We start from the raw sequence: 13016 nt of genomic DNA, 5'->3' as shown, positions 1-13016 counted from the left end.
CAGTGCATCTGAACTATTCATTCACTTGTCAGCAGATGCCAGTTACAACATGGTCTTCAGACCATTTGTCTTAATCCCTCCCTGAGAGTGTCCAGCTTAAAGGTATCTTTACTAAACACGGTGCCATTCACTAGAATAATTATTTTATAAAGTCTCAGTTTAGAGAAACAAATGACCCATGGGTAAATACCCCTGAAGGAAACACTCTTAATCTAAACACATTTTTTAGAAAGTATCAGGTTCTATCCTTTACAGGCCAACAAGTTTATTATCATCTTCCTTATCACACCAACAGAATGGGAACGTTCCACAGCACGGCTGCAGCCACGGCTTCCACATCACATTGGACACAGAGAGCTGCTCTGGGACTGGAGTCAGCGTCCTGCGATGCTCCTCTATGGCTCTGCCAATCTTCCTTATGACAGTGTCAAAGAGGGGCTCTGTGTCAGCTGAGAGAGGTTTGGCTTCAGAAGGGTCTTGTGAGAGCTCAAACAGCAATGGAGGTTCGTGATGGGTCACTCCTTCCCCAAAGCATGGGCAAAATCCTCTGTCATAACAAGCCCCAGCTCCGGGAGGACTGAAGATGGGAGTCACATAATGAGCCTTCCAAACAGCTCCAGCTGGCAGGAAAGAAAGAATCGCAGTGGTTATAACACTGTCAGTTATCACAAGGAAGAGTGAATGTTTTTCTAGAGTTCATTTCTGGATGTACTTCAGTTCTACACTTATTAGTTAAGGTAGTATTGTAATTGCTCCTGGTGCTGTTCAATACAGGCAATGCTAGTAAGTTCTTTACCACATTACACCTTAACTACTTGGAAAGATGAAATCCCAGCAGCAGATGTGTTAGAACAATGTGTCCTCCTGTAGACTGAATATAATTCTTTGTGCAGAAGCTCTGTACTCACTGTCCTTCTGGTGCCACCGCGCAGCGTGTAGGTGAACGCCGCAGTAATGGAACAGGAACTCGTGCTCCGAGTGCTCCGCCGCTCCCCGCAGTAAAGGCAGCAGATCCCGGCCATCCATCACCCTAGCACGAGAAACAGACCACAGGGCTCAGGTGAGCTGGACACAACTGTGCCTCTTCTGCAGACCTCTCGCTGGAACTGGCCTCTCTGGACGAGAAAGAGGGTTGCAGAAGATGGCAGGTACGGGTTGAATCTCAAAGGTAGAGAAGAGGTGACTGAGTAGACATTGGTGTTTTTAGAAAAGCAGCAGGACTGAAAAAGAAAGCATCTATTGGAATGTGTTTCCAAGCTAGATTTTCCATTGTTTTGGGAAAGAAGGAGGAATAAAAATGCTTTTCTTTGTACCTGTCCTTAGGCACTGTCCCTCCAGCCAAGTGAACTACTGTAGGAAAAATATCCATAAGGCTTGTAGGTTCATCAATAACTGTGCCTGCAGGCAGCACTCCTGGCCATCTAAATATCCCTGGGACACGGATTCCTCCTTCCCAGCCTCCCATAGCTTTTCCACCTTTGGTTAAATAAAAAGAAAAATACAAAAATAAGTTTGATTTAAAATAAAGAGAATTTTTGCACAATTATTTTTGTATTATCATGTTACCTCGATGACCCTTCTTCACTCTTTTGTTTTTGCTGCTAAGCTCCTACTGATCATTAGTGAAAGCGTGTTCAGTAGATCAGACCTTGGCAATCTGAGAATTCATGCTTATAAAGGACACCTGCCCAGGTTAGAATTTATTACGTTGTTACATGCCTAATTAGAAAAAGATGTATTTGCTTCTTGGTGATAAACCGGTTTTACTTCTTGAGTGTACAATCTTATTTAAGCCTTAGGGGTGTCCTAAGTTTTTTACTAGTTGTTGCTGGGTTGTCGCTGTCCCTGAGAGCTCTTACCTTTGTATATTCCATTCCAGCCACCCAACTGTCTTTCACCTTCTTGTCTTTCCAGCCATCCACCATGATCAGAGGCAAAGTAAACCAGTGTAGTATCTTTCAACCCTTCCTTGTCAATAGCATCGAGAACCTGGCCTGTAAACACAAGAATATGTATATATTAAAAGGCAAAAACATCCCTCATACCACATAAACTTTAACCTCTGTCTTGTAAACAATTACTGGTGTAATTTCTTACCTATGTATGGCTGTTCATTAGTTAATATTTTTTAAGATAGATATTTGTAGTTATTATTTGATTGTCTCTAGAAGCACAAAAATTGTGATGTGTTGTAACCCCTTTATTATTGGCATTTTAACAAGGGGTGCAAGAACCCCATTCACAGACCAGAAGTCTGTATTAAGGGCAAAAACTCCCATGTACTGTAAAAATATGGAAAGAAATTATGATCTAAGGTCCCAAAAGTTAGTGTCTGCATCAGTAGTGGCCATCATGAAAAATATGGGAAGAACATAAGGTTACCCTTATCTTTTATCGTCTAGACCACAGTTAGGATTTGCATTACATTACTGCATGGATATATTACGCTTCAACAACAAGGTGCCTTTAAATTTAAGTCATTCTTGAGCTGTTTCTGGCATCCTTAATTATATTTGCAGTGTGTAAGTGTTTGACAGGTTTGAAACCAAATTCTTCCTGTATGTGTACCTGACTTTTCTCTCTTTTGCAAACGTGGATACTTTTTGTCCGTCATGATTGAATGACGAATAATTCTCCTTCCCCTCCAGAAAAACAGGCTGAAAAATAACATGAATCTTATCGTGGGGGGCATACCAGATAACACTGATGAATATTTCTAGATTTATGATTGTGGCTGAAAAATATTAAGTGTTCTGCTTAATGCAGCATTCACAAATAAATAACCTGCTACTTTTAATCTGAAATTATTTTGCTTATCGATTTTATCACCACCTGATGTATTCTACTTAGAAATTAGTATAAGAGGCTGAGATGACCTGGTCTTTATTAATCACAGAAAATGAAATATTTATCACATATTTGGTAAGAACAGGAGAGCTCCTTGACACGAGCTAAGGGAACATGGTTAAAACTGGTAAACACTTGACCGAAAAATAAAAAAAGAGTGAACATTTGGCCCAAGACTGGAGAAAGCAAAAAACCAACACTATAAATCAATAATGCTCACACAAGACTGACAGATGTTCATGAAATGCTTATTATTTTTTTGTACATGCTTTAATCATCTTCTTTGTTATTTTAATAAAAACTTTTTATTTGGACCTAGGTATTAGATAGCTGGAGACATTGTTATATACTATATGGACTTACCCACCATCCAGTCCATCTCCTCTACATTGTCTCCATATAAACCGTGTCTGCTCGTCCCAAGAAACTTCTTGGTGGTGAGGAGAGGGGTGTGGGAATGCAAAAAGGAAAGAAAGAGGAGGAATGGCTTGTGCTTATTTCTACAAAACAGAAATCAACACTGTGTTATTAGGGAGAAAGGTTCTCAAAGCAGATAAGTTGTAGTGAAAAATAGTATTCTTTTTCATAGATATTTTAACAATTCCTTCAGAAACACCTTACTTTGTAAAATATTATAACTCAATGATTAGGATCTCATAGAATAATTTTGGGTCTATATAAAATTATCCTTTTTGTACCCTGATTCATAGAAAACTTCCAGATTGAAGATCCGCTTTCTGCTATTGCAAAACACCACTCTGCTACTGAAGTGGAGGCAGCAGGCTCATCTCCTGCCAGCTGTTGCCCACTTAGCAGTCCATATGAAAAGGCTACATGACAGCTCTGCTTCTCTTTCCCTGGCCCACACACACATTTCTGACATCACCTGCTATTCCTTAAAGCTGCAGTGCTGGTCTCATTGATAGGTATATATATTTCTTAAATATAGCCTAGAAATATAAAATACAACCCATGGAAATTGGGAAGTATTATCAGCTTTAGTGAAGCTAGGAATAAGACATCCTTAAGCAGCAGCTTTTCTTTTTTTCTTTTTAATTACATGACATTACTGTTGATATTATTTAAAATGAATAACAGTACTTATAATCCTACATAATATTGTAAAAATTATAAAAACTTATGAAGACATGAAACAGGAAAGTGCTGTTTACAAGTTGCAAAATGTGCAAGAACCAGAAAATTTGTGGACAAAGGACGTCCACTTCACCTTTCAATAAATGAAATGGACTCTCTCAAGATAAGGAATGTAGTTCTGTCTGTCACCATTGGCTGCTCAGTAATTCCATGGTTTCTCATCATAATGCAGTTCCAGTACCGTACAAATCCATAACTTGAGAACCAGGATATGAAGAACAGGAGACTAAACCCAGCCAGGCAGGTCAGTGTTTTCCAGTTGACTGAAATCAAGCCTGTCAGTCTTCCAAGGACAGCAGTGACTGCAATGAGGCCAATCACTTGAGTGGAAAGCCAGAGTTTCCTTCTAAAGGCTCTGTCCATCTCCGGTGTTTCTGTTGGCTCACAGTCACTTATTAGTGTAAAAGGCATCCCATAGAAATAGTCAAATCCATGGTTTAAAGGGTGATGACAATGGTCATTGCGAGATTCACAATTAACACCTTGATGCCACTTCCCTGAAAATAGAGGTTATTAAAATATAAAGAGATAATATTTTAAAAGAATGGACTTTTCCTTACATAAAATAATTCTCAAAAAGTGATGGTTCTTTTGTGCTTGTGATAACTTCTTCATCATTATACACAGAAATATACCAGTAGTATATATATATATGTACATCTATATGTAGTTATATAATGGGATTGACTAAAGTAAACCTCTGCATTTATAAATTTTCAACACATTTATTGGTGCTCTGTATATATATTAATGCCCTGTAGCTTTAATCACACTTTTTTTTTTTTTAAAGTATATAAAGTCAACTAGAAATTGATGAAAATTCCAAACTGAGCAAAAATATATGGTCTTCCTGGCCACCTATCAAAAATATCATGTAGAAGCTGTCCTTTTGTAAGCATAGGCAAAAATAACCTTGTTTAGTTGTCTCTTTACCTTCAAAGTGCTGTGCAGACTTGTTTCTGGGAGGTTTAGAAGTATTTGATGTCAGGATTATGGCAACACTTAGTGTTGGTGCCAGATTGACAAGGGGAGATATGGATGGAGTAGTCAAATTGGCAGCTCACGAAACTGTTTGCCAGACAAACCATTGGATCCAGAAAAACTTGAGCTCAGGAAATCAGGATTTCTTATGAAGTAATATATTTGTAAGTAACTTTGATGGTCATTATATCTCCGCATACTGAATGAGAATAAAAGACCTTGTTTAACAAATATTTTTGCTATTTATTTGTATTTAATCAAATTATAAAAAGTTAAAGTCTACTTCTTTTAGATACTGAAGTCTTCATATATCAGGAGCATCTTTTGCAACACAATTTATTGTTCAGTATGAACATGCAAACTACTATCATGAATGGCACATCAAAACCATGCTTTTGCTTCCCCTCCAATCTATTAAAACAGACTGGTAAAGCACTTACATGATGATATAGCAAGTTGGCTCAAACACTGAGTTTTGAGAATGTCTGAATTGAGTGAACAAAATTTACCCCTCATCAGAGGTTTAATTGCATTTTATGCAAATCTTGGATGTCAGACCATAATGGACATTAAGAATTTTACTCGAAAACTAATTTGAAACTAGCTCTTATTGTAGAGAGAGGAACTGTGCACTTCCAGGATGATGCTATCCTCAGTAAAAGGTTCAGCATGTTATCTGTACGTATAATACCAGCCAACCCTGGGTAGGTTTCAATAGAATTGCAGTGCATTACAATAGGAGCAGAAAAACTTCCCCAGAGGAGAAAAAATGCTGCTTCTCAGCTGTAAATATAAAGAAAGAATCTAAGTTCTAGCATAGGTGGATGAGTTGCTTTCAGCTAAAATCTCTACTCAGTTTACCTCTTGACATATTTAAAGCCAGCTGTTGAATGATATAGGTTTGTAATCAATACATAGATGTGTTGGTCATAAATACAAGTGCAGATAAAGTATTCTTGGAGTTCAGATGCACTCCGACACCTAAATCTCCAGCTGAGGTCGATAAAGGCTTCTGATATGCTAGAAAATAATCAGATTTCCAGAAGTTAAACTAAGTGCATAATTAAGATAAATTAATCTCTGAGGGCTTTAGTTATACAACATTATACAACATACTACAAAGAACCTTCAAAGCATTTCCCAACAAAAAATCTCATTATCACCTCAAGCTGCAGGTTATTAATAGGATTTAACTTTGCAATTAAACTGGTTGTGCTCAGGGCAAAACAATCACAAACAATTCAGGTGAGACTACTTAGTGCTCATTCAGCTGTGGTGACATGGGTAGATGGTGCATTAAGATTTTTTCCTTTGTGACTTGAATGTAAAATTCTTGTGGTATTTTGTGTGTCACTTATCATTGGTGGTTTCCATCAGCCTCCATGGTGCAATTAATCAAGATCCACCAATCTGGTTAATCTAAGTGATGCTTTTGGCATCTGTAGTGTGATTTTGGCTGAGTTGGCCACAGGGAAAATGCCTCCCCATTTTACTTCTGGGAGGCAAGCAGCACAACTCTGCTGCAGGGCAATTCCTGGGGAGAGTGGAGACAAATCTGATTGTTTTGCCTGTGATAACATGCAGAAACCAAGATGGAGCATGCACGGTCTGCTTTATGAGCTGATTAAAACAAGTAAAATAATAATGTAACAAAACTAACAGGAAATGGAGCTTCAGTAATGTAAACTTTAAATTGCTTGGAAGGCTTCTTTTAGTTTTGTCCTTTGTGGTTTAGATTTATTCTGTTGAATGAATACAAATCTATCTCTGCAGGAAGTTTTATTAATAAATTCAGTTGGTTTGTGCAGCTAATATTTTTATGTGCCAGATACAGATTTTGGATTTTGGCATTTTACATGCTCAGATGAAGTAGGGCAAATGGCTGAAAAATCAGCCATAAATGTTTGTGCTTTATCAGCCTGTGGAACTATGTGACACATCTAAGATAAATAATTATTTGAAACAAGATCATAGCCAAAAGTCACACCAGTACTAAAAATATAGTACTATAAAATAGGAAGTTAAATGAAATTCATGTTGTTGCTGGAAAAGGTAGTGTTTTTGGGCTGTACTGAAATCTTGGTGAGCTACAGTGGCATGCTGTGACTGAAGAAAAAAGTAAATGCTTTATTTCTGTTTCTGAAAGGCCCAATCTTGTGACACTATTAAATGTCTCTGATGTTTTAAGTAGCAGCTGTTCCGTTTTGTGTGGATCTACTCTGAACTGTGTAAAACATCATCATGCATATTTAAAAGGTGCTCATATTTTTACTTTTTTAAAATGAAATAGTACTGGGATAAGTATCCTATACCTGGTACAATAATATTCAGGAATTAATAATATTTTCTGTTATGCATTTTAACAACCACAGCTGTGCTTGAAAGTGGGTCAGTGGTAAAAATTGCCATCTTTATAATATGCTTGTTCTTTTAAGAGAGGTACTTCGTGGTCAGAGTTTCTTTTTATAGATTATTCTTAATCAGGAAATAAAAATATTACAACTGAAGTACAATCAGCTACTAGCTAAAACAAATGGCTTGAGAGAGATGTGCAGGTGAAACACATTCAAGAACATGTTTAGGAAAGGAGTGCCACCATACCTATCAGTCCTGTGCTGTAGCCTTGGTGCTGCAGCATTTTGGCAAAAGTGGTTTCGTTTGGAGGAAGCCCTCCTGAGCCGGCATTCCAAAAAATAACACGGTAATCATTTATAGCATCCATCCCTAAAAATGCAATAGAAAACAATCTGAGTAAGTATAAAGGGTTGAGTCTTTTTTATTCAACATAATTTTTTGTTTCCTGACTACATTGAAATGATAGCGTTAAACATTTGTCCTAGTACCATTTGTTTGGGAAAATTAATCTAAGGCCCGGGACAAGATTAAGAAAGAGGTAAGACTCACCACAGTACATATTCTTTCCTCTTTGTATCTCGTATTGGGACTTTTTTTGCTTTAATTTAATTTCATTTGGAATAACACTGTTGTATAGGAGATTTTATATGTCACAGTGGCACCCTAAGCTGTATGAAATGCACTTGCTTAGTGTGAATCTGAGGGCAGGGAGGAGCGTAAGGAGACATCAGCTCCCTGTCAGTCACAAACCCCAGCTCACTGAGGGCTGCCAGGGAACTCAGGGTTTCCTTGCACAGTGGCATGGCTGATGTCTGATCTCTAAGCCCCACAGAGTAGCTATCTTCTCTTCACCTGCAGGTTTACACCTTCCCATTTAGTATTTTATCCTGGCATAACCACATCACACCACGCTCTGTAAAGTTCAATCTGTCATTGTAGCACAGAACATCTCTGGCCCTGTTGTTACAGTGGGAAAGGGTCGGTATAAGCTCGTGTGTGTTTTCAAACTACCAGTCTCAGTGGGAGCTGTCATGATAAAAGTAGGATGACATATCAGCTTCAAAATGCCTCAGGAATGAAGGCTCTGAAGATAATTTGCAATAGAACAAGCATTTGAGGGCTGCTGTTAGAAACATGTAGAGCTATTTGTTTTTCATACCTCTTCATCTCAGGGATGCAGTTTGACAGGATAGTGTTTTTTCTTCAAAAACACAACTGGGAAAAATAGTATTGCTGTCAAACTGTTATCTCCTAGGACAGATTAATTTTGACAGATACATAAAGAAGCTTTCTCATGAATGACTCGTTCTGCACCTTGACTGGAGGGAATGGACACACATCTGCACAGACCTACTCTGCTCCCTGCAGGACTGAGCTGCATCTGACATCTAATAGGAGTCACATATGATAGAAATTAATTTAACTAGTGCTTTGTAAATGTGTTGTTACTATTCTTCATGTTTTGAGTAATGACTGTTTTGAATGTAACAGTTTTCTCTAACTCCATTCTGGCTGCAATCTCTACAGCAGAGCATCAAAACATAACCAAAACAGTGTGTTGTGGGGAGACCAAGGCACTCTGCAGAGCTGGTTCTTCTCTGCTCTGCTTCCCCCCAGACCAGTTCACAAACACCCTGCAAATACAGAAGCCATCTCAAAGTCACTTAGCCTGTTTGACATCTCCTGTATCTCAGTGAGGGATGGAGTGTCTGCGACACCCCTAATTGTGCACCCTTATTTCTTCTGTGCTCATTGTATGACATTGCTCTCTCCAGCAATAAAACAATGTTTACAGGCTGTGTGTCTTCGCAAGGCAAACCTGATCGGAGGGGATATCTGCCAGTGAGGAACGCTGCTCTGCTGGGGGTGCAAAGAGGAGCTGCAGCGATGTGTTGGGTCAGCTTCACTCCTTCCTTTGCCAGGCGATCGATGTTCGGGGTCCTAAAAGTGCAACCAATGCCACCACATATCATCCAGAGAGTCTTTCCAGGGGATACGAAATTATATGCTTACCTTTATTTTCGTAAGTTTCTTCTATTTAAAGATGGCCAGGAAATATTTTTGGAATTTATTTTAATTTTCTCAAGTGATGGGGAAATATTTATCTTTTGCTTTTCTTCATTAAAAATAAGTCAGTATCCAGATTAATTTTAAGACAACATTTTTTTCCCCCCCATGTCCTGTGAAGAGTCTTGCAGAAATCATAGAATTGTAGAATGGTTTGGGCTGGAAGGGACATTAAAGATCACAAGGTTCCAACCCCCTTGTCATGGGCATGAACACTTTCCACTAAATGAGGTTTCTCAGAGCTCCATCCAGCCTGGCTTTGAACACTTCCAAGGATGGGGCATCCACAGTTTCTTCAGACAACATGTTCCAGTGCCTCACCACTCTCACAGCGAGGACTTTTCATTCCTCCAGAGCTGCCTTTCCTACACTAGCTTCTTAAAGAAGGCTGTATCAGCCTCAGTGTATCAGTGTTATGGTAATTTACTTGCCACAGGGTGATAGTGCTTGACTAGACAAGATGCTACATGACTTACAGTACAGATAAGGAAGCTAACAAGGTACTTCTCATGACATTTGTAATGAAAGGAAAAGGAGAAAAACGGAAAGAAATCCTGAGTATTTTCACACTGTAGTGGAAATCTCTCATGACAGCATGAATTAAGCTGCAAGGTGAGTAAGTAGGTGAGAAGAGGGTATTTTTCAAGCAACTGGCAACCGATGAAAACAAACTTGCCTTAGCACACTAGTTACAGACAAGATAATACCTGACATTTCAGAATACAATATCCCCCATCTTCTAATTCAAAGTGTGCCTACTTCTATATTAAATTAGATTGAGCTTCAATTTTACAATTTTTTTTTTGCAATTATCAATGATGTTCACAAGCAGGCAAAACCCAAACCTTCAGCAGGATTTTGAAAGACCCTGGATGTTTTGTTGCTTTGTACTCATATTGTTCTGGACTCCTTCCTCAAAGACAAGCTGCCAGGAAACAACATCTGCAATAAGGTTTCTTACTCTCTACAGCCCTTCACCAGAGGTGCAGTTCAGGGTAACTCAGCAAAGCAGTTGGTGTAGTTCCACCCCTCAGCACAATTGCCATCTCTGTTAGCTGATAAACCTTCTTCCTCAAGGGAGCACTAGGTCTGCTTTCCAAACTGTTATTTCAATATCCTGCCATTCTTTGCACTGCAGACAACCAGTTGCCAAGAGAGCCCAGATACTTAGGCACCCTGCTAGTACACCCCAATGTGTAAAAACAAAATACATGCCTCGGGGATGATGCTGTGGAGGCCTGGCTTTGCAGAACCCTATCAGCTACCTATGATCACCAGCTGCCCGTCAGGAACTTGCTGACTGAAGACTTTCAGAGTAAGATTCCAAGAACTTTGCTGGTTGAGGGGAGTGATGGTAGCAAATTTGGTTTTGTTCAAACACATTACAAGCCAGTAGGCAATACTGTGGCACAATTTTCAAAGAAAAGGCAAATTCAGTCCTTGAGGCTGAAAAGAGAAATATTTCCTGGTAACATTGCTCATTGAAGTCATGTAACTGTATTTTGCTATGAGACTGGGAAAGAACGGTAACGTAGAATTAAAATGAGGTAAAGAGTGTTGAAAGAGGGGACCATATTTCTATCTTTGGGTATAGCTGTTTTTTAAGTGTTAGGCAATTAAGGAATACACAAGAATGATTGTCATATTCGCATGGTAAAGCAGCGCCACACAGTAGAGCTGGCCCTGGGAATACCCTCCAGGCTACGAGATAATCCTGGGCAGAGGATTTCAGGTTTACATTAAATATCACACCAGCTCTCTTCACCCTTAAGGTCACTCTCCTTACCTGATGGTATCATTCCCATAGCAACCGACATCCCCTATGCCGAGATCATCAGCCAGCAGCAGGACAAAGTTTGGCTGTGTGATGCTGGAAGGCTGTGTGAACGGTGCTTGCAAAAGCAGACCGAAAACCAGGGGTGTAACCAGGGCTGACCTGAAACACAGAAGAGGGAAAGAAGCCAGTGACCTGGCCGTTCATCACTCCCCCTGCATGTGGCCAGAGATGCTCCACTGTGAGCTTGGCTGCAGAGCAGACCACTCTGTTCAGACACAGAGGGTGTGTGGAGTGTTTATCATTTACCCAAACCAATGTAATGAAGAGCAAAATGTCAGGACTATAAAATCTCCTTTCCTGATTGTTTTCAAGTTTCCTGTGAGCAGTCTCACATGGGAATTTCCATGTAGCAGATGGTATACAAGGGATTTTGCTTCCTGGCTTTGGATTTTTATGGAGTTGTTCTCAGAAGCTGAGAATGGGATCAACTTCCTCTGACATGGTTTTTGCCCAGACTGAGACCTTTGGGTTGTGAAAAGGTTAATAACAAGAAAAACAAACAAAAATCACACTGTGAGACAAACAATGCTACTTTTTTATAAGAGTATTTGTCATTATTTGTCATAATTATGTCATTATTAAGCTTCACTTACTTTAGATTTAAGAATGATACAACAACAACAACTCATGATGCTTTTCTTACCAAATAGATGACAGTTGCCAAATCATTTCTGTGTTTGGAGTGTTCAAATCCAAGAGTACTTTGTCATAGTTACATCTTCCTAGTAGTAACTGCAATAAAAATAGATTAAAAACCTTACTCAAAGCCTGTTAACATTCTGTTTTATTTACTCCAGCACATCTCAGATCAGACCCTAAATAAAGAAAAGGCATTACTGTTATTTTTATTGCTAGCCCTTCAATTATTAGAGGGACTTTTCTTTTTGTGTAAAGAAGTTTATCTTAAAATAGCAAAATAATTCTACTTTTTTACATGAATCATCTATATAGAAATACTTACTGTTCAGAAAAGTAAAGAATGTGTTTTAAAATCCTGTCCTCAGTATGACTTATTTTTCTATAATCATAAACAGTAGCAGCATTGTGCTTTTTCACATAATGTGCTAAGTTTCCTTTTAGGGTTGTAAGAGGTATTTTTAGTTGTAGAAATTCTAGTCATCTTTTCCCAACAATTATAATTTCTTGGAAGAATTTCTGATCTCCTGTTGTTGAACTCTGAGAATGAAGAGCTTTCTTTGGCGCTTCTCCTTTCAGTGTCAGGACAGTGAGATAAACTGTTTGAAGACTTTGAAGTAGGGGCTGAGTGAGCTTCATTCTAAAGCTTTAGAATTGACTTTGAAATTTATCCCACGCCTGGCTGAACTGTCCCAAGCGTCTCAATTTGATGAATAGTAGGTTTTTTTCATATTTATTTTTGTATTCCAGAAATGATGTATTAAGCAGTTTAGTTAATATTCATAGTTCTTGCATTTTATCCATCAGCACTACAAGCTTCAATGGGAAAAATTAAATTTCTCTGCTTAGAAAACTTCCATCCAAACACTTGCTTACAAGCACCAAATCTGATGCAGCATTGCTATCTAGAGATCCTCAGTTTCCTGCATTTGAGTTTGTGCCTTTGCTGCATCCTAAGTAATTACAGGAAAAGTACAAGAGTACAGTTCAGCCATCTTTAACATTTGCATCCTATGAGCCTCCAAATCAGTTGAAATAAAAGTTGGAAATCAGATTTATTTGTGCAGTTGGTTGTCACTAACTGCCAGTGTTTCACAGCAGAGACGCTGATTTAAAGCACAGCCTGGAGCTCGAGGCT

General features: G+C 38.8%; 1 protein-coding gene across 1 annotated transcript; it reads right to left on the bottom strand.

Annotated features, from left to right (window-relative positions):
* Positions 1-249: 249 nt before the first annotated feature.
* On the bottom strand, positions 250-11911 carry LOC134057951 (arylsulfatase D-like). Its single transcript, XM_062514994.1, has 10 exons — positions 11886-11911; positions 11192-11341; positions 9158-9279; positions 7585-7707; positions 4076-4499; positions 3211-3347; positions 1860-1994; positions 1314-1476; positions 909-1030; positions 250-620 (listed from the first exon to the last, which is right to left on the bottom strand). The coding sequence occupies exons 1-10, from the start codon at positions 11909-11911 to the stop codon at positions 250-252; spliced, it is 1773 nt and encodes a 590-aa protein (XP_062370978.1).
* Between the last annotated feature and the right edge of the window lie 1105 nt (positions 11912-13016).

This window comes from Cinclus cinclus, chromosome 2, assembly GCF_963662255.1.
Source record: "Cinclus cinclus chromosome 2, bCinCin1.1, whole genome shotgun sequence".
Lineage (NCBI taxonomy): Eukaryota > Metazoa > Chordata > Aves > Passeriformes > Cinclidae > Cinclus > Cinclus cinclus.
This window is presented reverse-complemented; position numbering and strand designations above follow the sequence as displayed.

Bases quoted from the DNA above. Each gene is read 5' to 3' on its own strand.
- LOC134057951 (XM_062514994.1), bottom strand. From the start codon at position 11,911: ATGATTTGGCAACTGTCATCTATTTG. The intron at 9,280-11,191 runs GTAAGGAGAGTG...TTGCACTTTTAG, and splicing joins TATGGGAATGATACCATCAG to GACCCCGAACATCGATCGCC. The intron at 1,031-1,313 runs GTACAAAGAAAA...TTCTCGTGCTAG, and splicing joins GGGACAGTGCCTAAGGACAG to GGTGATGGATGGCCGGGATC.